Below are 24,425 nucleotides of genomic sequence, written 5' to 3'. Positions count from 1 at the left end.
TGGCAGGGGCAGCATACAATACGACCCGGCGGCCTGAACTCCTCCGACGTGTCCTCGGCTCCCTGGGCCAGTCCAGGCCCCGCCCCCGGCCCTCCCTGCGCCCGGTCGGTGCGCGGGGAGGTCGGAGGAGCGGGCACTGCCCACCCTCCGGATGTATAAGCGTCCTGGCCAGAGGCGGGCGGTGCGCGCGGGTGCGCGTGACGCTCGGGCTCCCGGGCTGCGCGGCCTGGGCGGCGTGCCTCTGCTTGGGGTCCCCAGGCACGACAGTGAGCCGACTGAAGGGGGTTGGGGGGCATTTGCTGGGCTGCGTCCTGTTCCGCCGCGCCGAGGAACAGACGACGCCACAGCTCTGGTGTTGTCCGCCTGTGGCCAGTGCCGGAGCCCGAACTGCCCTCTCCTCACCCAGGTGCAGGGGCAGCCAGGGAGGAGGAGGCGGGAGGGGCCGAGGGCAGGGGCAAGGCCAAGCCAGGCGGCCCCACGGTGATCCATCGGTGCCTCACCGACACAGGTTGAGGCTGGGCGCTCCCAGCGTAGCTGCCTCCGTTCGGGGGCTGTAGAAGCCGACGGTGGCTTCAGTGGCTTCGCTGAACAGAGGGAACCTCCGCCTCGGTGGGAACAGCGGGATGTTCGAAGGGCGCTGGTCACGGAGGTCCCTGGGAGCAGAGACCAGGGGCAGGGAGCTTGAAAAGCAGAAGGGCCCCACACTCCCAGGGCGCTCCACCCATCTGGGCCCCTCGGCTGCCACCGGCCCGGAGTGGGGGGCCGTGACGCCATAATCCCTTGGGCCCAGGGCTGGAGGCTGAGTGGCACCGCAGGCCCCCGCCCCCGGGTCCCGTGGGCTGGGCCGGCCTCGGTGCGGCTGGGTGCACGCAGTCGGAGGCGGCGCCGGCCAGGCCGCCGGGCGCCTATGGACGCGCGGAGCCCGCTGTCTCCCCGGGCCAGCGCGTTCAGCATCGCCTCTCTGGTTGCAGCAGAGGCCGTAGAGCGCACAGCTCGCCTGGGTCCCCGGTCCTCCGACCAGGCGAAGCTTCGCCGGCTGCTGGGATTCCCGGCCGGGATGCACTTCAGCACGGTCACCAGGGATATGGAAGGTGAGCCTCCCCGCTGTGTCCGCCGGCAAGACCCCCTGCCACAGCTGCTTTGGGGTCCTAGCAAAGAGTTTTGGCAGGGCCCTGGCACAGAGTGGGTAGAGGGAGCTCTGGCGGGGTGGGCTCCAGGCTTCCAGTGACTCTGGAGCAGAGAGGAAGGGCAGGCATCCTGCCCAAAGCCTGTGCACCTCCAGCCTGGGAACCCGGCTGCAGAGACCCACAAGGAGCTAGACACGGGCCCAGAATAGGACTAGTGGAAGCCAGGAAGGACAGGAGAGAGAAGGACCAGAGAAAGGGGGCAAAGGTGGCAGCAAGCTGGGAGAGGTGGGAGGGAAGTTGGCAGGAGAGGAGAGTGCCATGGAGTCTGGGAACCCAGGAAAATGAGAGACAAAGTGGTGAGGGCAGCCGGGAGGAAAAGAAATTGAGAAGAGAGAAAACACAAAAACCCGAAAGGAAGGTAGGAAAAGTGAGAAAGATGAAAAAGAAATAAGAGACCGAGAACGAAAAAGAATAAAGTAAAGGGAAATTTAAGATGGAAAATAAAGGCATCAAAAAAGGGAAAAGCTATAGAAAACCTCCAGTTTTTATTTTGTTTTAAAAAAAGAGGAAAAAACCCTGAATAACAGGAAAAGACCTAGAAAAAGAAGAGGCAAAGGCAGACTGGGAAGAAAAACGAAGTGATGAAAAATGAAGTGGAAAGAAAGGAGAGGGACAAAACTGGAAAAAGAAAGGCAGAAAATAACACAGAAATAAAGAGAAACGAAAGAGATAGTGGAAGAAGGAAAGAGGATTAGGAGGGAAAATTTCAAGGAGGAAGACAAAGGTAAAGAAATAACAAATTGGAAAAAGAGCCTGGAGAGAGAAAGGAGAAATGCAACGCGGGAGGGCGGCAGAGCGAGGGGCGGCGGGCGGCCCGGCGCTCTAGGGAGCCGGTCCGGGCGGTCGGGGGGCCCGGGCCGAGCGAGCCGCGGCGGGCGGGCTGGGGGCCGGGGAGGGGGGAAGGAGCGGGGGAGGGGCGAGGGACGGGGGAGGGGAGGGAGGCCATTGTCTCGGCGCTTGAGGGGGGGGGGGCGCGGGGCGGGGCGGGGCGGGGCGCCTCCTCGGGGCCGGCCCGCGGTGTAGGGCGGCGCGGCCCGGGGCGCAGCGCAGCGCCCGCCACTCGGCCCGGGGCGCGGGGCAGCGCTCACCTCGGCGGCGGGGGCGGCGGCGGCGGCCCGCGGGTCATGATCTCCGCCGTGTCCAGCCCGTGGCTCACGCAGCTCTCGCACTTCTGCGACGTTGCAGCCTTCACGGCCAGCAGCCTGAGCAGCCTGGGGGCCGCGGGGGGCTTCCCGGGCGCCGCGTCGCCGGGCGCCGACCCGTACGGCCCGCGCGAGCCCCCGCCGCCGCCGCGCTACGACCCGTGCGCCGCCGCCGCCGCCCCCGGCGCCCCGGGCCCGCCGCCGCACGCCTACCCGTTCGCGCCGGCCGCCGGGGCCGCCACCAGCGCCGCCGCCGAGCCCGAGGGCCCCGGGGCCAGCTGCGCGGCCGCCGCCAAGGCGCCGGTGAAGAAGAACGCGAAGGTGGCCAGCGTGAGCGTGCAGCTGGAGATGAAGGCGCTGTGGGACGAGTTCAATCAGCTGGGCACCGAGATGATCGTCACCAAGGCCGGCAGGTCAGGGTGCCCCCCTCCCTGCCCGCGACCCTCCCCACGTGGCGCGGGTCTCGGGCAGCGCGTCTCGGTCCGATCCACACGAGTGGAGTCGAGAAGCGGGGTGGGGGCGCGGCCCCGCCACCTGCGGGCCCCTCTAGGCGCGAGCCGGCTCTTCGCTCTCTGCGGTCCCGGCTCCGGCGACAGCCGCCTGGTGCGCCGAGCGGGGCCGGAGGGGACGGCGCGGGCAGCCTTGGAAGGCTGGTGGAGAGAAGCCCGGCGGACCGGCTTGCCCCTTCCGCAGCCCCAAGGCACCCGCGGCCGGAAGCCTGGGCTGGCTCGGAACACACGGGGCTAGGGGTTAGGCAGCCACCCCTGAGCGGCCTTGCCAGCCAGCCAGCTCCCAGTGGATCCCACCTAAAAGGAAATTCACCTCTTTAGTTACCCAGTTCACTCTATACGGGTTAGGTAAAGAGGGGTAGCTAGACAATTGTCTGGAAATTTTTTGGAGAAAGTTAAGACCCTTAAAAACAGTTGCTCTCTTCCGTGAAGGTTGCTACCCAGTTTTCTCCGGCCTAAATTTCGGGTGATTGTGGGGCCTGGCGTTGCTGCTGGGGCTGCTGCCTTCCAATTGGCCTGTATTTGTTTTAAGGGCCCAGAGAGAAGGGGAACAAGTTTTGCGATGCAACCGATTTGACCAGCAGACAAAGGAGGGTGCCGGGCTGTGTCTAATGTACACAAGGAGACACCAGCTCTGCGTCCACACAGCCAAGGGGAACTCAAGGCCTGTTTGCAGAGCCTTCTCGCGGTTTCTGTTTCCCTGCCCCGGCTGTCCTCCCTGGGGATCCTGGGGCCTGTGCTCAGCCTCAGCTCTGTAGGTCTTCTCCAGGCTCTCCTTACTGTCCCCTGAGGACGGTGCCCCAGCCTCTGGCCCAGTCCAGTGCAGCAAGGGTGTTGGCGGTGGCCAGGCTTCAGCCCAGAAGCCAGCATTCTGCAGCACCCACCAGCCTGCAAAAGTGGGGGTGGCAGGTCTGACCAGAAGGGCTGGCTCCATGGCATCTGTGTTTTGCCCACTGCCTGCAGGGAGTTGCCTATGAGGCAAAGCCGTAGGAAGGGCAGGTGGGAGCCAAGCCTCATGCTGTCCTCCGGGGCCCCAGTGGTTGGCACTGCTGTGCTCTCAGTACAGGGCCGGCCCACGCTGGCGGCCCATCCAGGAGCTGCAGAATGTCCTTTTAAGAGTCTGGATGGGTCATAGAGTCGGAGTCTGGGGGAGGGGAGAGTTAGGGGACATGAGAGAATAAGCCAAGTTCTCCCAGAGTAGCTGCATCCCGTCTGGGGGGCAACAGTGGTGGGGGGGGGAGGGGGACTTATATCCCTGAGGAAGATGGGGGGACTCCAGCAATGGGCTGGAGACAGAGCCTAAAAATTGGGTCTGTGGGCTCTGAGGCCTCAGCCTCACTGGAAGGATTGGGGAGCAGCCCCATAGACCCAGCCGAAAGGGCAACTGGGACTCTTGGGAACCACATAAGAGTGCCAGGTTTCATTTTGTTCGAGCCGGGAGTTTACATCGGTTGCTTAGATGGAGCTGGGGGAAGCTCTGTGGAGGGCTGAGAATGTCTGGAACCGCATCTTGGGAGTCTTACTGATCCGGTGCTACTGGCTGAGGCTAGCTTTGGACTGGTCAGCCGAGAATTAGCAAATGCTAGGCTGGCTCTACGCAGGCAAATGTGGCAGACGCCATAGACCAATGTTGGGGGGTGGAGGCTTAGCTGTAGTGTTTAGTGAGCCATTTTGGGGTTTTGAAAAAGGGAGCAGGGGGCTACTCTGCCCTTCTACTTGCCCTTGGCTGGGCAGGGGCCTAGTTGGGTTAGAGTAGCTGACTGAGAGGAGAGGAGTTGGAGGGGCCAGGCCGATGAATGCAGCCGCCGGCAGGAAGCCGCCTGTCCTGGGTTGGTCAAGGTGGGGCAGCCCTGCCCTCCCCCACCTGAGGTGACCGGAGGCCTCGCCGCCCCCAGGCGCATGTTCCCCACATTTCAAGTGAAGCTCTTTGGCATGGACCCCATGGCCGACTACATGCTCCTCATGGACTTCGTTCCAGTGGACGACAAGCGCTACCGGTGAGCGCCCAGCAGGATCAGGGAGGGTGCCCTGGGAAGTGGCTGGTCCCTGCTTGGTGATGCCTCGGAGGGCAGCCCACAAGGACATTAGTGCCCGGGAGTCCCAGGCACCTGCGCCGCCAACCCCACTGTCCCCCATGACCTGCTCCCTCCCCAACCCGGTCAGACCCCAGACCCACACACCCCACCCCCAGAGGGAGTCACACAGGCTGGGCCCCTCCACCAGCTCTAGACCCGAGACAGCTTCCACGCCCCTGGGCCAGCTTGCCTGAGGCAGGCAGGCCCCTCGCACACAGCCCCTGCCTTTTCTTCATGTCTCCTTCTCCCACGAGGTGAGCGTGGGCACCTTGTCCCCTTCCCCCATCCCCCGGGAACGCTGGGCCCCGGAGCCGAGCAGGAAAGGTGGGGTGGCCGGGAGAGATTATGCTGGGCGGGCCTCAGCTGCCTGGACAATTAACAGCAATTAATAAAGAGAGCGTGGTCCGCCCTGCGCCTGAGGCCGCCGGCGCAGCCAAATCCGGGCTCCCGCCGCGCAGGCGACACCGGAGGCGGCGGTGGGGAGGCCCGGAGCAGGCAGACCCGCGTGCAGCGAATTGTGGCGCCCGGAGCCCAGCCTCCTCCCTTGGTGCCCGGCTTCCTTCTGTCTTGTGTATTGGGACTGGGGGGAGTTTTGTTTTTTTCACAATTCCCCTTGGAAAAGTTCCCAGTCTGTGTGGTAGCCGAAGGCTTGAGTTCACCAATGATAGGAAAACTCATGAGAGGCACTTTGGGGGTTCACTGGGCAAGGCCCTCTCTGTTCACCCTACGTGGCATGACCCCTGTTCTGGTGTTGCCCCAGGTATGCCTTCCACAGCTCCTCCTGGCTAGTAGCCGGGAAAGCGGACCCTGCCACACCAGGCCGTGTACACTACCACCCTGACTCGCCTGCCAAGGGTGCACAGTGGATGAAGCAAATTGTGTCCTTCGACAAGCTCAAGCTGACCAACAACCTGCTGGACGACAACGGCCATGTGAGCAATCCTCCCACCTCCCCAGGCTACCCTGGGCAGGCCCTCTGGAGTCCCTGTTGACCAGAGCCAGAGGCCGAGCTTGGGCTGTGAATGAGGGCCAGGCTGAGGAGAGGGGGCCCCACCGGTCAGGGGCTCAGGGCCTGGTGGCTCTCAGGCCTGGGAGAGGCTGTCACCTTGTTTCCCTCCCTCTATTCCTGATCTTTTGCTGGAGTCTTTTTTTTTTTTTTTTTTTTAACTGGAAAGGATGGTGTGTGGGGGTAGCCGCAGGAGGCTTTTGTAGGATCCAGGCGGCTGATGCCGCTTTCCTGCTGGGCTGAGCTCTGGCCTGCAGCCGCCTACCACTGCCCGCTGTAGGCCTGAAGTAGTTCTGAAGGACCTATGGGAAGAGAATCCAAACTCTGATCTTTTGCCATTTGGGGTATCTTTCCTGGTGGTCCCCAGTTGACTGCAGTCTCCGCTTGAGCCCCATGGCTGGACCTCATTTCAGGAATTAAGGGTTTCGTCCAAGTTCTCTGGGAAATTCACTGCTTATCTGGACCTTCTCCCATTTCCTAGTTCCAAACTTGCCACCTTGTCTTCCAGATTATTCTCAACTCCATGCACAGATACCAGCCCCGCTTCCATGTTGTCTATGTGGACCCACGCAAAGATAGTGAGAAATATGCTGAGGAGAACTTTAAGACCTTTGTGTTTGAGGAGACTCGCTTCACTGCGGTCACTGCTTACCAGAACCATCGGGTGAGACCCTGGGGATGCAAATTCAATACTTCTGGGTTGCAATTTCCAATTGCTGCCTGAGGGAAAGAGGTTTGGACCCAAAGACTGCGGGTCCTGGTGGAACACAACGGCCGATGGAGTCCCACCCTCAAAGGCCTCAAGCAGCCTCCTCCCCTCTGCTGCAGGCCAGCCCAGACTCCTATCAGGTTGACCTTTCCAGCGGCAACTGTCAGTGCGGCCTGAAAGTTTGTTTTCCAAACCATTCCGGAAACTCCCCATCAGGGGCCTGATCCACAGTTTACCCAAATTCCTAGGGCATCCCCTCCCACCCCCCACTGCAGGGTGGGCAGTGGAGGTGACTACATTCCCATCCCCGGCAGGGGCACTGGGTCTCCATCTCAATCACTTGGGGCCACAAAGGGGATCCTTAGCGAGAAAGGAAGCTCCCCCTTTGGCAGCAGAAAGGCACAACTCTCATCAAGGGAGAGTAAAAGTGGGAGGGTTATTGTCCCGGAAGAGTAAAAGGGCTCTTATTGGGAGAGCCCCTTCTAACGTTAGGCTACCCTGGTGCTCCAGGCCCCAGCGCAGGAGCTCCGGCCACTTGCTCAATGCCCACTCCCCAACCCCCCCTCCTCAGATCACGCAGCTCAAGATAGCCAGCAACCCTTTCGCCAAAGGCTTTCGAGACTGCGACCCGGAGGACTGGTGAGTGTCCTGTAGAAGTGATGGCTACAGTTCAGGAGACTGGCGGGGTGCCCCCCTGACCCGCTGCCCTTCTCCCTTCCGCAGGCCCCGAAACCACCGGCCCGGCGCGCTGCCGCTTATGAGCGCCTTCGCTCGCTCGCGGAACCCGGTGGCCTCCCCCACACAGCCCAACGGGTCAGAGAAAGGTAGGGCCCGGGTCGTGGAATCAGGGCCGCGGCCCTGCGCGCGCTCCGCCCCGGGCAGGCGGCCGAGGCTGGCCTCGCCTGCGCCCCAGGGGCGCTCGCGGCCTTCGCGCCGGTTGCACAACGGCGGTGGCGGCGGGCAAGCGCGCACTCGCCCGCCCGGCCCGACGGCTGCGCCCCGCCCGCCCCGCCTGCCGCCCGCGGAGGGGCGCGGGCCCCTGGGGAGGCTCCGGGTCTCCGGCAGGTTCGGCGAGAAGGGGCCGAGAGGGTCCGAGCGCGGGCTTGTGCCCCCTTCCCGCCAGGACCGTTGGAGCGCTCGCGGGTCCCCTCTGCCGTCCCGACCCGCCGCGCTTACCCCTCGGCCCTCCCCGCAGAGGCGGCCGAGGCTCGGCGAGAATTCGAGCGCGACGCGGGTGGACCGGCCGTGCTCGGGGACCCGGCGCACCCGCCTCAGCTGCTGGCACGGGTGCTGAGCCCAGCGCTGCCCGGGGCCGGTGGCGCGGGCGGTCTCGTCCCGCTGCCCGGCGCACCCGGAGGCCGGCCCAGCCCTCCGCACCCGGAGCTGCGCCTGGAGGCGCCAGGCGCGTCGGAGCCGCTGCACCACCACCCGTATAAGTACCCGGCCGCCGCCTACGACCATTACCTCGGGCCCAAGAGCCGGCCGGCGCCCTACCCGCTGCCGGGCCTGCGCGGCCACGGCTACCACCCGCACACGCACGCGCACCCGCACCACCACCACCCAGCCGTGAGCCCAGCCGCCGCCGCTGCCGCCGCCGCCGCCGCCGCTGCCGCTGCCGCCGCCAACATGTACTCGTCGGCCGGGGCCGCGCCGCCCGGCTCCTACGACTACTGCCCCAGATAATGCGGGCGCCCGCTGGCCGCTCCCCGCCCGGGGTCCCCGCACAGCCCTGAGGGCCGTCGGGGTTCCCGTCCACCCAGCCCCAAGGGCCTTCCAAGAACACGTTCCCCCAAGCCCCGGGGGCCAGTGCGGGTCTCCCCTTCCCCAGCCTCGAAGCCATCGGGGTCCTCCACCTTCCAGCCCTGACAGCTGTCGAAGTATATGGTTCCCCAGTTCCGGGAGCCACCGCGGGTCCCTCCCCAGCCCCGAGGGCCACGGGGTCCGCGCCCGCCAGTGCCAAAGCGCCCGGTCAGCGGCGGAAGGAAGTGATATTTATTGTTCTCCGCGAGACCGTGTCGCCCCCCCCCCCTCCCCGGCCCGGCCGGCAGTTGCAGTGTAGACGATCCGAGAGCCCGTCTGCAGGCGGTGTAGATACGTGTAGATATTTGTAGATACTGTAGATACCGCGCCGGCGCCGACTTGATAAAGGTTTCGCCTCTTTTGGAAGCTGCCTGCGTGTCCATTTATTTGCGTCCAGTTAGATCGCACGGGGATGTCGGGGGGAGAGAGTCCAGTCGATACGGGGACTTCGGGGTCTCCCCAGCTGCAGTCCCCACGGGCCGATGCTCCAGGCCCCACAGCTCCAGTCCCCACAGTCCCCACTGTGTCCCTACAGTGCCCTGCGAGCGCTTTCTCCGGGCTGGTTTCCAGAGCCTCTTCTCGGCCACGCCCCTCTCCGTCCTCTCCCCGCCCCCTCTGCTGTGGCCCCAACCCGGTTCGCTCCCAGGGTCTCCTCCCGGCTCTGCCAGCCAGTTCCCCGCCCCCACTGCCACCTCGCAGCTTCATCCCAGCCGCCCCCAGGCTGAAGGTACCGGGGCTCCGCCCCAGTCCCAGGTGTACATAGGGTCTTTTTACTTAACTCTGGCAGGCAGATGTCTCTCCTCTAGGATTTAGGCAGGCACTCCTCGCCTGTTTTCAGGACCAATGCCTGTACTGGGTGCTTTTCCACGGAAGCTGGAAATAACCATCACGACAGGACACTGCCAGTTGGGGGCTGGGAAAGGGAGAAGCTCTGACTCTGATAGCAGAAAGACAAAAACAGGCAGTTCTGCTGTTCTAGCATTTCCCCTGGCTGGACCTAGCCCAGGCCTGCGTTTTCCCCTGTTTATTGACTTTGTTCCCTGTGAATGTCCCCACGGAGTGACCTGGACAGGGGGTACAATGACAGTGGTCATGAGTCATCTTGAAACCTGTCTGTGAAGCATTTTCCCCAGGCCAGGTGGTGACGGACCTCTCCCCATTAACTCAACACCAGGGATGGGGCCAGAGGAACCCTTTGATCCCTCCCTTCCTGAGTCCAGGCAGGAAAAGCTGACAACCGGTCAACGTCAAGGCTGCTAACTTGGACACATGATGGACGGGAAATGCAAGTGGCTGAGGTTTTATCCCCCTTCTGTGTCTGTCTGAGTACGTTTGTGGCAATTGCTGCAACCTGGTGCCACCTCTCCCCAGCACAGCCAGTCATTTCCCAGTGTCCGTCCTAGACTGGATGGTTTCTTCCAGGATGTGTTCACCCATCTGATGATGTGAAGTGACTGAAGTCTTAGCAATTGGACGGTAGAAAGTGTTTCCATGAGGCAGGTCTACAAAGGGTAACCAAGGCTGCTGAGGAATGAGCTCTGGAGCCAGGGTCCCCCAAAGCTTCAAAGGTCATCTAGTGCCAGGGTGTGAAGACGCAGCATATGATTGAATGGGCTCTGTGGATGCAGCTTCAGGGACTCCTAAGGGCAGCTCTGGACACCCATCCCTGATGGACGCCCTGCTGCCACCTGCTGCAGACCTCCCTCTGGGTGAGCCGCATGCACCACTGGGCTCCCCACTCATGCAGCCTGTTTCATGTTAGTGCCACAAATGTGCCCTGCATCCCTTCTTGTCCTGGGAGGCCTGCAGGAGTGTTGGGCTATGCCCAGCAGAGCTGGTCTCTCTGCACACTTTCAAACACTCAGGCCATGGTGAGGGGCAGGGGGTGAGAACCACAGTTGGAGAGATCTCCACTTTGGTTTCATTTAAAGCTAAAATGAGAAGAAGCTTCCCTCTGAACCAATGATGGTGCGGCCTGCAGATGAGAGGTTGAAGCTGAGCATATGGGCCTCTGGTGCAGCCGGCCAGCCTCCTGCATGTGGACCCCCTCCCATGACCATCACCTACTCAAGACAGAAAGCTGCACCACTGTCCGACACGGTGGCTGCCAGCCATAGTGGGCCACTTACATGTTAATGAACAAAAATAGAATAAGATTAAACATTTGGTTCCTCACTGGCTGCATTCCGAGTGCTGGGCAGCACATGTGCTGCAGGTCAGCTCGCTGGATGCTGCAGATGAGGGCTGCCCTGTGCTGGGGAATAGCCCCCCAGGCAAGGTTTTCTGCCCTCTGCCCCCATAGATGAGTTTGCCTGCCTTAAGAACTTCTCATAAATGGGATCATGCAGCAGGGCGCCGGGTGCTCCCTGGTGTGGCAGGGATGGCCCACACTGCTGCCCACCTGTCAGTTCTTACTGCTCACCAGTGTCCAGTCTCCTGTGAAGGGCACTCGGTTGTTTTAGGATGATGGGTGCTGTGATGTCCAGCACTGCGCGGGGGGTGGGGGGGGAGGGCTGTTCCTCCAGGCGGTCCTACAGTGTGTAGGCCATGCAACACTGTAGTGTAGGTGGCCGTCACCCATCTTCCATCCTGGGAAGAGGGCGAGGGAAGGGTGGCTCCGGTCACCCAGCTTCTGCTGGGGGCTGCGCATTTCAGAGCCCCTCTTGGTCACTCATTCCTGGAACAAGTGCCTGGCGAGCGCTGCCAATGTTGTCACCTCTGACTGCCGTGTGGGGCTGACACTCCCATGGGCAGCTACCCCAGACAGTCCCTGACTTCCCTGTGAAGCTACTGTCCTGGCAGCTTCTGTGTCCCTCGCTTTGGGCTCCTCTGTGAGCACACCTGGCCTGCCCCTTCCGTGAGCTGCCGTGCTGCACTGTGTGGGTCTCGGGTCCCATCTGATCTGCTTCCTCATGGGCTCGTGCCTCAGTGTCTTCCTCTAGGTTCACCAATTGGCCCAGAGGTTCCGTTCTGCTCCCTTCACTTGTCTCCAGGTGTACAGCTGCCAACTCAGGATGAGAAGAACTTGGATTAGAAGGGACCTCAGAAATCTGGTCCAGGGACCCCAGACTCCTCAACCCTCAAAAAACAATGGATGTGCAATGGATGAAACAGGTGAACTCCTGACTAAGTAGAGGAGGGGTGGGGCCTGTCCACTGCCTTCTGCACTCCTTTGGGTCCCACATAAGGGGTCTAGAGGACCCAAAGACCCTGGGGTGTGGTGGGATGACACCCCCAGCAGCCCAGCTCACTGTTTTTAGAGGAGAAAGACCAGGGGCGCTGGGTGGCTCAGTTGGTTGGGCGTCCGACTCTTGATTTCAGCTCAGGTCATGGTCCGCATTGGGCTCTACTCTGAATGTAGAGCCTGCTTGGGATTCTCTCTCTCTGTCTCTCTGTCTCTCTCTTTCCCCCTCCCTCTGCCCTTCTTTTCCCCGCTTCTCTCTCTCTCTGCCTATAATAAATAGATAAAATAAAAATAAAATAAAATAAAATAAAATAAAATAAAATAAAATAATAAAATAAAAAATAGAGGAGGAAGACCAGACCAGAGCCATAGGTAGGACCTGCTGTCCTGCGTTCCTCCACCGCTGGAGCCTCTGTCTTTGACATAAACCTTCCAGATTCCTAGGAAGGCTGAAATGTGTGTGGGATACCCCAATACAAACGACTGGCATTTTTACAGGACTTACCAAGTGTCAGGCACCTTGGCAAGCCCTATGGTTGCCACCTCCTCACAAGCACTCTAACAACCCCACAGCCCATGGGGTCTTATCCACAGGCTCATGGCTGGTGCAGGGATGTTCTGGAATGGGACCCTCCCCCAGTACTACCACTAAGTAAAGCTGGCCAACACCACATGCCTTTATGGGGACAAAAAGAAAGTGCCCAAACAAGCGTGTCGGGTGAGTCATAGGGCACAGGCAGATGTGGACACAGGTCTCTGATGACAAATAACCTGAAGGGGCTGGTTACACAGGGAAGCATTTGGGGTGCGGAGGCAGAACACTGAGGTTGTGGCATGGATGAGGGGAGTGTGTTCGGTGGCACCTCAAGCCTGGAGTTGCAGAGGCAGAGGAAGCCTGGTTGTGGGGCTTCAGCCACCCCTTCCCTCTGGCTGGGGGACGTCCGAAGAGTGTGTGGGACCTGTGTGGTGACAGTTGGGTGAATGTGAGGCACTGATCTCCAGGTGTGCTGCGGATCAAAGCGCCTGAGCACTAGAGAATTCCACGGGGCCACAGCTGCCAGGGGCAGTGCCGGCAGAGCCAGGGGAGCCACGTGCAGGCAGACAGAGGGAGGGCAGGGGCCCAAGGAGCTTCTTCCTGGGCCAAAGGAATGATTCCAGTGGCCCAACCTGGAGCTGGGTGTAAGGGAGAGCACACCTGCCAGGTTCTGCAGCCTCTGTGCCTCAGTTTCCCCTTACTGCTGGGTGCTGACCCTTGCCCTGTGGGAGTGGTATGAATGGTGGAGGTCCATGTGAGCAGTGGGGACCGTCCTCTCCTCCTCCGTGTGGGTTCCAGTGAGGCTGTGCAGTTTCACAGGTGCCGGGGGGCAGGACCGGGCATCTATTTGGGCACATCTGTTGCCTCTGCACAAACCCAATTCCCATATGCCTCCCTATCAGCCTCCCTCACCCCCAAGGCCACCTCTGTATTGTGACATGGGCACAGCCGGGGAGCAGGCCAGGGGACATGGCCCCACAGCCGGGTGGTGGCATCCGGCCCTGGGAGCGGAGGATGGGACTGTTTCCTGGTCTACCCCACACATTTTCTGTATTGAAAAAAACACACAAATCTTGCCTTTGATTCAATTCCCTTCCCTGCTTGTCGTACTACTTCAAACCAGATGGGTTCACAAGATGAACCTTTGGAGTCTCGGCGCCGCTGTTTAACTGCTGCCAGGTCTGTGTGTGGGGAAGAGCAGAACCAAAGGTATTTTATGAAAAGCAGCCCACATGGGGGAGAAGCTTAGGTTTTAATAGCAGTAATTAAGTTATCTTCTTAATTATAAAGAGGAATGGCATTGCTGACATCCTTTATCTATCAGCTTTCAATTGCATAAAGTAAGTACTTAATCCTCCGCTTCCAGCGGCCGCCACCCGTGTCTTCCCCCTCCGCTCACAGAGAAGGCCGGCCCAGCTCTTGCTGCGGAGACCTGTGCTGGGGACACGTGAGGGTCTAGGCCCACCACTCTTGCTCACACCGCCAAGGAGAAGGCCTTCCGATCACACTGTGACCGCCTTAGACTGAAACACGTCCTGACTTCGGAGATGCTGAAGTTTTCAGTCTAAGGGGGTCACAGTCTGATCAGAAGAACTTCTGGTGGGCCTTACGGTTGCTGGGGGCCTGGACTTGAGGAACATTCTTTCAGCCACATACTTATGACTTGCGGGGCCAGGGCCTGAAGCAGCTCTGGGTACTGCATCTCAGGTCACCGGGAAGACAGCAAAGCCCCACCCTGGGAGACTGGGCTCCTGGGGCTCCAGTCTCTGAGCCCTTCCCACAGTGGCCCTGGCCTTCCAGGATGGATGGCCCCGCGCCCGCTCCTGCACACACCTGTCTTCTTAACTTCCTCCTCACTCCATCTGTGTCCCCATCTCTGAACCTACCTTTCATCTCAGAACATGTTTTCTAGATTCTTCCACAGGATGGCTTCTTTTGTGACCTCATCACACAGTGAAGGTGGTAATGGCAGCCAGGGCTGATGGAGGCCAAGTTAAGGAAGAGGCCATAGTTCGTGGGCTCCCCACGGCTGTTTGGCTGCATGTGGCTGCAGTTTGGATCTTTTCCCGTCGGGCAGTACATGCGCTGGAGGACACGGTAGGCTCTTCACTGCAGGGCTGCCCTCTCCGAGTCCTCCCTCATGGTAAGGTAGGCTTGAGTCACTGGCTGGGACACAGGCCCTTCCCTGTGTCTGCTAAGGCTGCCCGGCCTGGCCGGCTCCTGCATGGTCTGCAGGTGGGGCTCAGAGCTGCAGGAAGGCTGGCTGCAGTGTGTCCTCTGCTATTCATCTACAAAGGGCACTAGTAGGTCAGCTCTTCCAACGTGGCAGTGGGGACCAGGAGCGCGTGTGTGTGGTGACAGGCAGCAACAAAATAAGGAAGCAGCAACTTCCATGCAAAGAATCCGTCTTTTGATAACGGTAAGCAAAGTCTTAAAAAGACTGAGAAAAACAAGCAGTTTAATTAAGATGCCGCTGGCCAGCTTGGCCCTTCTCCTGGAAGAAACTACAGGGCACAGAACTGCAGAGACCAGGAGCTGTCAGGCTATACACCTGGCCCGAGGGCATCTTGGCTAAGGTGGGGAGTGGGCTGCAGGGAGCTACCAGCTGCCAGCTGATCGCGGAGGTGGACACTCATATACACACATTCCCCACACACCTGTCACCCAGCAGCCTGGCTCTGTGAGGGATCAGGCACTCTGGGCTTTTGAGGCAAAGTCACCATCCCCACAGGCGGAGCTGAAGAGAGGCCACTGGACCCCAAACGTGCCTGCTGTCATCTCCACTGAGAAGGACTGGGCAGCTCTGCTGGGCAGCGAGGGGCAGTGGGCCTCATTTTCCCCAGCGCCCCATGGAGGCTTCTATAGCGGGCCCTTGTAGTCCTTGGTGTTTTTGGTCATGTCTCACCCTCTCGGCACCGATGATCAAGCCCTCCTCCCCTTTGGGTGGACAGCCAGGAGGGTCCGTTAGAGGCAGGGCCCAAGGCAACAGTCAGCAGGCACCCTCTTCTGGAGACCTGGACTCCCAGAAGCTATTGCAGGACTGTCCCCAGAGCCGCAGCTGCCGCTGGCCTCTTCACTTGCCACTGTCATTTCCCTGCTACTTACCAGTCCTGCTCCTTGAACAGGTGAGCTGCTGGTGGGAGAGGACTCCACCAGGAAGAGGACTGGTTTCAGTCCTGTGTGGACCAGGACACACGAGGGGGCTGAGGTGCCTGCTGTGTGCTGATGAGGCCATTTGGCTCCTCAAAGACCGCCCCCTGCTCCCCCACCCCCCACCCCCCTGCACACTGCCACTGGGTTTCCCTCCAGTTTCCAGCTACTTCCCATGCAGGTGTCTCATCCCAGTGAGATTTAAGTTTCCGGAAGACAGAGATCCTATTACACATACACCTGGGAAATAATTTATGATGAATTAAAAATTTGGATTAAACCACAGAGAGAGACCACTTTGTGCCCATAAGGACACACACACACACACACACACACACACAGAAAATAACAAGGGTTGGTAAAGATGTGGAGAAATTGGAACCCTTGTGCGCTGCTGGTGGGAAAGTAAAATGCTGCAGCCTCTGGAGAAAACAGGATGGAGATCCCTCGAAAAGTTAAACTGAGAACTACCATAGGACCTGGCATTCCCACTCTGGGTCTGTGTCCCAAGGAAGTGAAGCAGGGGCTTATGCAGGTACTTGTACACCCATGTCCACAGCAGTATCAGTCACAGTAGCCAAGAGGTAGAAGCAAACATAGTATCATCAACTAATCAATGGATAAACGATGGACCGATAAATGGATAAACATGTGGGATGGCCATACAGTGGGACATTATTGGGTCATAAAAAGGAAATAGTGACCTGTACTACAAAGTGAATGAACCTTGAGGACATTATGCTCAGTGAAATAAACCAGACACAAAAGGACAAATACTGTATGAACCCACATAAATGAGGTCCCTGAGTCAGATCTATGGAAACAGAAAGTATTGGTGTGTGTTTGGGGGGGGGGGTGCAAGGGGCTGGGGGAGGAGAGAATGAGGAGTTAGTGTCTGATGGGGAGAGAGCTGCAGTTTGGGCAGATGACAAACTTCTGGAGGTGGATGGTGGGGTGGCTGCACAACATGAATATACTTAATGCCACTGAACTGTACACATGAAATGGTTAAAATGGCATATTTATATTTAAAAAAAATTTTTTTTACTGTTTATTTTTGAGAGACAGAGAGAAAGAGCATGAGAAGGGGATGGGCAGAGAGAGGGAGACACAGGATCTGAAGCAGGCTCCAGGTTCCGAGCTGTCAGCACAGAGCCCCACGAGGGGCTTGAACCCATGAACCATGAGATCATGACCTGAGCTGAAGTCGGACACTTAACTGACAGGTGTCCCAAATTTATATTTTTTAATGCATATTTACATGTGTTTAACAATTAAAGAAACCCTGGATTATCCATAATCTACAAAAGCCACTCTGTTCACCTTGGATTGACCAAGTCCTAACCTGTCTCTAAAGTGGTTTTTAATGTGGAAATTTCATCCTGTAGGGGCATTCGGCAATGTCTGGAGACACTTTTGATGGCCATACTGGGTGGGTGGATGCCAGGCATGCTGTTCAGCACCCTGTGGTGCACAGGAAGGCCCCAACACAGAATGATTGGGCCCAGATGTCACAGAGTCTGGACCAGCTAACAGCCACAGCCGCAAGTAGTTTGAGCCCCGCATCCTGCCTGGCAATTAGCTGGACGGCAGTCAGACGAGTGAGCACCCCTCCTACTGGGAGCCACTCTCTTGGTGCTACCTCCCCAGGCCGAGTCCACCCCAGGCTCTCTCCATAAGCCTCACTGGTGCCCAGGGACCCAGACTCACCCATGAGGCAGGCAGTTCATCCCCCAGCCTGAGTGGTGGGTCCTACACCCTGGGGGAGCTGGTGACAGCCCCGGGTGTGGGGTTTAGGACCCCTGGGAGATGCCTCTCCCAAGTGCCTGTGCCCTGGCCAGTCCAGCTAGCTCTTGTGTCTCTCTCACAGGGACATTGTCTCATTTTGTTTGTGGGGGTCCATAGCTTCAGTTAGGGATCCCAAGTCTTCAGGAGGGCGGGCAAGGCCATTTAGCTCTGGGAGAGCCCAGCCCCACCAGCCCTCTCTCTTTCAGGGGAGGCAACGGTGTGGTGTGAGGTGGGGAGCGGAGTCACATGTTCACACTTTCACATGTCAAAGTGGGTGCCACACAGCATATGTTGAGATGCAGTTTCTGCTCTAAGAGCTCCCATGTTCCCACAGGGAGGGACAGATGGAGGCCACCATGCTGGCCAGGTCCTCTGGGGGGGATGGGGGTGGCCAGTCGACTCTATGGGGCAGGGCTGAGGGGCTCAGGACAGGCTCCACAAAGACAGACCACCTCAGGGGTAAGTCCAGTTGCCTGCCGTGCTCAGGAGCCCGGTCCCCCAGGCGTGAGGGTCACTCTGGGAGAAAGGAACCGTTTCTTGGGGGGACAGCCATTAGACCCCAAACACAGAATTGCGGGTGACCAGAAGGGAGGCACCACACTGTAGGATTCCGTCTATACTCATTCTGAAAGAGGCGAGGCTACAGGGTGAGAGAGCAGACCCATGGGTGCGAGGGCTGTGGTGGGGGCCAGCAAAGGGGCAGGAGGGTATTACTGAGGCGGGGAGGGAGTGGAACTTTTGTTACAGTTCAACACAACCATCTTCAACAGAGAGTGAATGTTACTGAATGTAAGTTCTCCTCTGACATGAGAACCTGCTGTCCCTTCCTTGCCCCTTTCTTCCATTTTGAGCCCATTCTGGGGTTTGTTCTTTCCCCTCTCACCCCCTCTCCAGTCTCCTCCCTCTTTCCCCCTATAACTGAGCTGAGCGGTGTGTGGGGAATGGCTGTAGGATTTGTTCTTCCTGATTAGCAAATCTAATCTCGTTCTTTTACTTCTCCAATGAGGGAAGGGGGACGTTGAGTTCGCATGTTATGGGTAGGAAATGCGTGTGCTGCTGTGGGCTTCACCCCCATGGCTGCGGACTTGGGCAGAATCCCAAGAATCCCCCCACCCGTCTGCACATCAGATACCCGATGTCTGTCTCGTCTACAAGGAGAAGGTCATGTGTTTCATGCAGAACTTTGTCCACTCCCATCTGATGGGATCAGGAGATTAGGAGGTGCCAAGTGCCTGCTTCGACACTACAGGCCCAGTGGCCACCAGCAAGGTCTCAGTTTAACGTTGAAGCCAGGTGCTGGCTTCCTGGGGTTTGCTGTGTTTCCTTCATCGTGGCCTTTGTTTGAGATTTCCAAAATAGAAAAAAATATCAATGGTTCGATAAATTCTCAAGATTTATAAACTGTATGTTGTGTAATAAAGAATTCTCACTATAGTACACCCTAACTTGGGTGATATATTAAAACATGTCAGGTATACAGATATAACAGAATAAAATTTCCCCGACATTTATACATTGGTTGCAAATGCATCAAAAACACTTGTAAATATTTAACAAAAGTGACAAGCCTAACATATAGATCTGAAAATGTCTTAACATCTTACCAAAGATACACACACCATATGAGATTCACAAAAGCTTGTGCTAAAAGCACTGAACTATGTTTAGTTTCTCTTTGTGTTTTTCTAAAAATTTTTTTTTTAATGTTTATTTATTTTTGAGACAGAGAGAGAAAGAGCATGAATGAGGGAGGGTCAGAGAGAGAGGGAGACACAGAATCTGAAGCAGGCTCCAGTCTCTGAGCTGTCAGCACAGAGCCCGACGCGGGGCTCGAACTCACGGACTGTGAGATCATGACCTGAGCCGAAGTCGGCCGCTTAACCGACTGAGCCACCCAAGCGCCCCTAGTTTCTCTTTGGATTGCTTATTATTCTTCCTTAGGTGTGTTCTCAGCAACCCCAGGGCTCAGACTACCCACTGGGTCAGCGGGCTGTTTGGCTCCAGGCTGGGTGCCACAGGAAGGCCCAGTGCTGTCACTGAGTGAGTCTGGCCTACCCTGTAACAAAACCTCTCCGCAGGTTGAGGAACTCTTAATGACAGCCCCGCCCTTCATATTTATTTTCAGCTTCTGACCCTTAGCTTCTCTCCCTGAGATGAAGGATTCTTTGGTTTCATGTGGACGGGAGGTCCAGATCTGCTGTCCATTTATTTGGAGATCTAGCCTGGTGTTTTGGGATGGGTAACCTTCTTCATGAGCAGTTCATCACACCCTGCAGGGTGGAGTGAGGGGTGCTCCCTATGCATGGCTCGGTGCTCCCACCTGGTGATGGTAGGGGGCCCAGGTCCTGTCCTGGGCTCCTTCCCCCTAGTCCTCGGGTCTCAGTTGTCTGTGCTCACTCTTTCTTGCTACCCAAAGAGAAACAAGGACAAGCCTCATTTTGTAAAGGATGAAGACATTTTGGCTTTCTTCCCTCATGAGGTGGGGTCTTGTGTCCCTTTTCTGATACCAGGGCTGGGCAAAGAAGGCTCCTTGGTCTGCTGGATGAGCTCTTGGAGGCCCCATGTAAGAAGCCTGGCTCCCCTGAGACTGCCAGGCTGAGAGGCCATGCAGAAGTGTTCACATCGACAGTGTCCTCTGTGCCCAGTCCTCTCTGGTCTCTACTGCCCTGCCGAGCCCTTCCCAAATTCCTGGCTCCTGGATTCCATGAGTACAGATGACTGCTGGACACTGCTGAGTTTCGGCTGGTTTATTAATGCCACATCTTTTTTTTTTTTTAATGTTTATTTATTTTTGAGAGAGGGTGCACACGCACAAGTTGGGGAGGGGCAGAGACAGAGGGAGACACAGAATCCGAAGCAGGCTCCGGGCCCTGCGCTGTTAGCACATAGCCCGATGGGGGCTCAAACCCACGAACTGTGAGATAATGACCTGAGCCAAAGTTGGACACTCAACTGACTGAGTCACCCAGGCACCCCTTAACATTCCACATCTTAAAAAAACAATAAAAATATAACATTTTGTCTCAGTCCGTTCAGGCTGCTATGGCTTATAAACAACAGAAATTCATTTCTCACAGTTCTGGAGGCCAGAAGTCCACAATCAAGGCAGATCCAGAGTGTGGCGAGAGACCACTTCCTGTGTCCTTGAGTGGCAGAAGGGCAGAGGGAGCTCTCTGGGCACTAATCCCATTCACAAAGGCTCCACCTATGACCTAAGCACCTCCTGCTGCCATCACCCGGAGGGTTGGTTTCAGCCTAGGAACTTGGAGGGGGACACAGACATTCAGACCATAGCAGTGTTCAGACACACTTGGCCTACTTCACTGTTACAATATTCTTCTGGTCTACTTCACGTTAACTTTTCTTGTTTTCGTGTCAGTGAGAATTCTTGGCCTATCACAATCTCACCAGTTTGAACAGATGACTGTTGACTGTCTGCTTGATGCCTGATGCATCCCAGACCTGTGTGGGAGCCCCCCTTGGCCTCTCGTGCTGCTCTTGGCACCTCTGACCACATCCGGGCCTTGTGGCCGTAGCAGGATTCCCCACGTCTGCCCTGTGCCACAGAAGCAGCTATTCTTTAAAGAATGTTTGGGGGCCAGCAAACATGAATACTTTTGGCTTTGTGGGGCCAAGGTCCCAGACGCTGTTGCCCAAGGGTGTCTGTCAATGACACACAAGGTGTACTTTCCTGACCCTGCTCCAAGATCCGAGAGCCCAAGTCGGGTGTCAGGTGTGCACATGGAATGGCTCTAGGCACTCCCCCCTTGGCAGGGATATTTCATTTAAAACATTTCATTTAAAGGCCATGAGCACCTGTTTCAGTTTAGCACACAATACAGGTACACCCTACTTCCTATGGTTTGTGGCTCTGTCTCCCACTCAGATGTTTTCCTGCATGGATTTCCTCAGCGCAGTTTCAGAACTTCCTTTGTAGAACTGACAATCCTATACGTGGTGGGCATGTTTCCGGGTGGGCTGGGTGTATGTCTGCCCCACTCAATAGCAGTCTCCTGGCTCCCGGGATCTTGCTCAGCTCTGTCCAGCCCAGGTGCTTCCTTCCTGCCTGGCTCCTAAGGGAGGTGCCAGACAAGCTGGTGAGCTTGGCCTGGGGAAGCTGAGTCTAGGCAGGGCGCGTGTGAAACCGGGGGGCAGTGATGCCGTAGGAGAGGGGAGTGGGCTGGACACGGGGCGGCTGCGCGGCTGGAGCTGTGGGGCATGGTGGGGAGCAGCGGTTCGCCTGCGCTGGAGCACAGGTGCACGGCACACTCAGCTTTAAGGTGTTCGTCTGTGCCAGCTCGTCTTTGACACCAGGCTTTCCCATGAAGTTATAGCTAGTTGAGTATCAAGCGTTTCTAAAGAACCCCCTGAAGGAATGTTTTTTCCTTTGTGCAAATAGTCCTTTTGTGCAGAGGGTGTTCTGTGGCTTCTTGGCACAGACACAGGTGGGTAACACCTGATTGAACATCAATCACTCACTCGGGAGTGTAAAGACACGCACTGCACGTCAGCACAAAGCCAGACTGCCGAGCGAGTGCAGCAAGGTCTCCCTGGACACTGCACCACAGCAAGCCCTTCCTCGGGTAATCCTGTGTCTGAGTGCCTTGTCCAGCTCTCTGGGGTTCACCGCCCCCGACCAGGCGTGGAGGCTGGTTTGCCTACTTCCAAAGCACATGGCTGTCTGACGTTACCCCATCTATGAAACTCAGGGAGCGCAGGAAAAGATGATGAATTCTCAACGACTGACCGTGGTCCTTGCCAGGTCTGCCGTGAGCTTCCTGCTTGTCCGAGAGGGAGTTGGCCTGTGGTGGATGCTGGGTAAGCGCTGCCCACCTGCTGGGTGGGAATGGCTGTGAACCCCTCTTACAGGGTTACCAGAGGTCTGGAGGGGGATCTGCAGAAGGTTCCTGAGGCGGGTTCAGATGCACATACCGGGCCACCCACTTGCCTGAGCTGGCTGGCCAGAATGGCACAGCTGCTTGCCTTTCAGGGCAGGTGGCCTTGAGGTGGGACCTGCTGCAGTCCCAGCCTTCCAGAGGCGCCCTCTGCCCTGGAGGTGGTGGCAAGGGGATGCTTGGACTCCCCAAAAGAACATTCAGATCACACCCTGGGTCATGAAAGTCACAGCACAGAATATCCCAAGGCCACGCCTGCTGGCCGTGAAGGAGCCTCAGGCCTTGGGCATCAGTCATCTAGCACAAAGCTGTGGATTTTGCTAATAACCAGGAGGGCTGGAAGAGGACCCGGTCCCACTGATACCTAACTACAGTCTGTGAGGTTCCCACCAGAGGCCCCGGCTATCCTGTGCCCGCACTCCTGACCCATGGAAGCTGTGCCAAGAAGGACAGGACAGCAGAACACACTGAGCAGAGGGATGCCTGGTTAAGCGTCCGACTCTTGGTTTTGGCTCAGGTCATGATCTCACGGTTTCATGAGCTTGAGCCCCGCGCTGGGCTCTGTGCGGATAGTGCTGCGGAGCCTGCTTGGGATTTTCTCTCTCTCCCTCTCTCCCACTTGTGCCGTCTCTGTCTCTCTCAAAATAAGTAAATAAAACTTAAAAAAAAAAACAAAAAAAACACACTGACCAGAGCTGCACACAAGAAACGTCTATAGCTTCTCCCAAATGAGTTTTCTCTGATTGTGTGCAGCTTCTCCACTAAGAGAGTATTAACGAAAACTTCTTTGAGACACTAGTGAGCCCCTCTCAGTGGCTGGGTTGGGCTGGAAAAGGTCTTCCTGAGGGTGAGGGTGACTGAGGACACATGATGAGTGATGCTTGTCTAGTGACATTCCCTTGGGGAACCACAGGTCTCTGCCTGGCTGCATTTCCTGTCCACTGGGCACCCGCGCCATGGCCTTCCTCATCTTTCTGGATGATAACATCGATGTCAGTGATGCAGAATCACCAGTTGGGCCACTGTGGACTGTGCTAAATCAAAGTGACCTCTGAATGAAACAGTGCTTAAGTGGAAGTCCTGAAAAATGTTGCTCGGCTAGGAAAGGCACTTTGGAAATGGGGAGAAAATCACAGGGATGATTTCGAAGAGCCACCCAGATGCCACGGACAGACGTGGCTGGGTGTGCGGAGGTGCTGGTGGGCCGGGAAGGGTCTTGATGAAAGCAACTTACATGAAGGAACACAGGCATGGCCTGGCCCCCAAGGTACCATGTGGACACGCAGACATGGCCTGTCAGCAAATGTGGTTGCTACTGGCCTGCAGGCAGGTGACCAGAAGGGAGTAGGGCTTCCCACATGGCCTGAGGTGAAGGCCAGGAGGCCCAGCCCAAGCCCTGCTCTTTCTTTTGTCTGTTTAATAGGTTGAGGAACACCATTGGTAACTGGACTTCCAGGACAGGTTTTATTGGCCAACACGAGGCATGTGGAAACATCTTTAAGGAAAAGCAGGCCTTTTGTACTGTGGTAAAATGGAAAGTGGAGAAAACTCTGTCACGGGGTGTGAGAGACCTCCTATGGGCCTCTGCCCGAGGCCATGCCCAGATCAGCCCTTTTGAGGTGTCACCCCAGGGTGCCTCATGCAGACATCCTGCACAGCCTGAGGGAGATCTGGGGATGGGCTGGACCTTGGCAGACTGTAGTTTCCACCCAAGCCCAGTTCCTCAGGGTCCATCCAGGCTCCTCTTCATGGCTGGCAGGACTGCACGTAGTGATGCACCACAGTTTGCTTCTCTGTCCCTTCATCTGTCAATACATTTGGGGTATTTCTAGTTTGGGGCTATTATGAATAAAGCTGCTATGATCATCCATGCAAAGGAAAAGAAACCACTCCCAGAACATTAAGGTCCCTAAGTTAACAGCAAAGGGACTGGCCATGAGAATGCACACATCCTTCTGGTAAAGCACAACCGTGGATCTACACAGAGGCTCCTCCTCATCGAGCACCTGCCTGTCATTGTGGGAGAGCCGCAGGGACGCCGCTGTGCCCACTCTGCAGCCCACCCTGGGATGGTCAGGGAGATCAGCTTAAGTGCTTCCAGAAAGGGGGCCGCACAGCTGTTGGAAGACAGCAGTGCTCCTGCACACCTGGGTCCCGTGGCGCAGCCAGCCACCGACACCAGGTCAGGTCTGAGGAGGGACATGACAAGGACTATCTGGGACTTTGCAAACATGAAGCATCTTCTCCAGGCTGGGCGTCAGAGTGGGGCCCCTGTTTCTGATGATGCTGCGGGGAGTCTGAGACTGGTCAGGTCTGTGGTGATTTGCTAACGTCCTCAGATCCTGTTGTACAAAGCTTTGGGCCCCATGGTGGGCCGAGAGGAGAGCCACGCTGGTTCAGACACCAGCGTTTCTAATACAGTTGGTGCCACTGCGGTTCCTGGTG

The 24,425-nt window shown here is 57.6% G+C and overlaps 1 protein-coding gene across 1 annotated transcript; it reads left to right on the top strand.

Annotated features, from left to right (window-relative positions):
* Positions 1-808: 808 nt before the first annotated feature.
* On the top strand, positions 809-8,794 carry TBX1 (T-box transcription factor 1). The gene is made up of 8 exons (XM_042910878.1): positions 809-1,091; positions 2,373-2,742; positions 4,734-4,835; positions 5,674-5,845; positions 6,428-6,583; positions 7,200-7,267; positions 7,352-7,452; positions 7,824-8,794. The coding sequence occupies exons 1-8, from the start codon at positions 908-910 to the stop codon at positions 8,309-8,311; spliced, it is 1,641 nt and encodes a 546-aa protein (XP_042766812.1). The 5' UTR covers positions 809-907; the 3' UTR covers positions 8,312-8,794.
* The last annotated feature ends 15,631 nt before the right edge of the window (positions 8,795-24,425 follow it).

Source organism: Panthera leo, chromosome D3 (genome assembly GCF_018350215.1).
Source record: "Panthera leo isolate Ple1 chromosome D3, P.leo_Ple1_pat1.1, whole genome shotgun sequence".
NCBI classification, from domain to species: domain Eukaryota; kingdom Metazoa; phylum Chordata; class Mammalia; order Carnivora; family Felidae; genus Panthera; species Panthera leo.
Note: the sequence above shows the minus strand (reverse complement) of the source record. Positions and strands in the feature narration are given on the sequence as shown.

Bases quoted from the DNA above. Each gene is read 5' to 3' on its own strand.
- TBX1 (XM_042910878.1), top strand. From the start codon at position 908: ATGGACGCGCGGAGCCCGCTGTCTCCCCGGGCCAGCGCGTTCAGCATC. The intron at 2,743-4,733 runs GTCAGGGTGCCC...CGCCGCCCCCAG, and splicing joins ATCGTCACCAAGGCCGGCAG to GCGCATGTTCCCCACATTTC. The intron at 7,268-7,351 runs GTGAGTGTCCTG...TCCCTTCCGCAG, and splicing joins GACTGCGACCCGGAGGACTG to GCCCCGAAACCACCGGCCCG.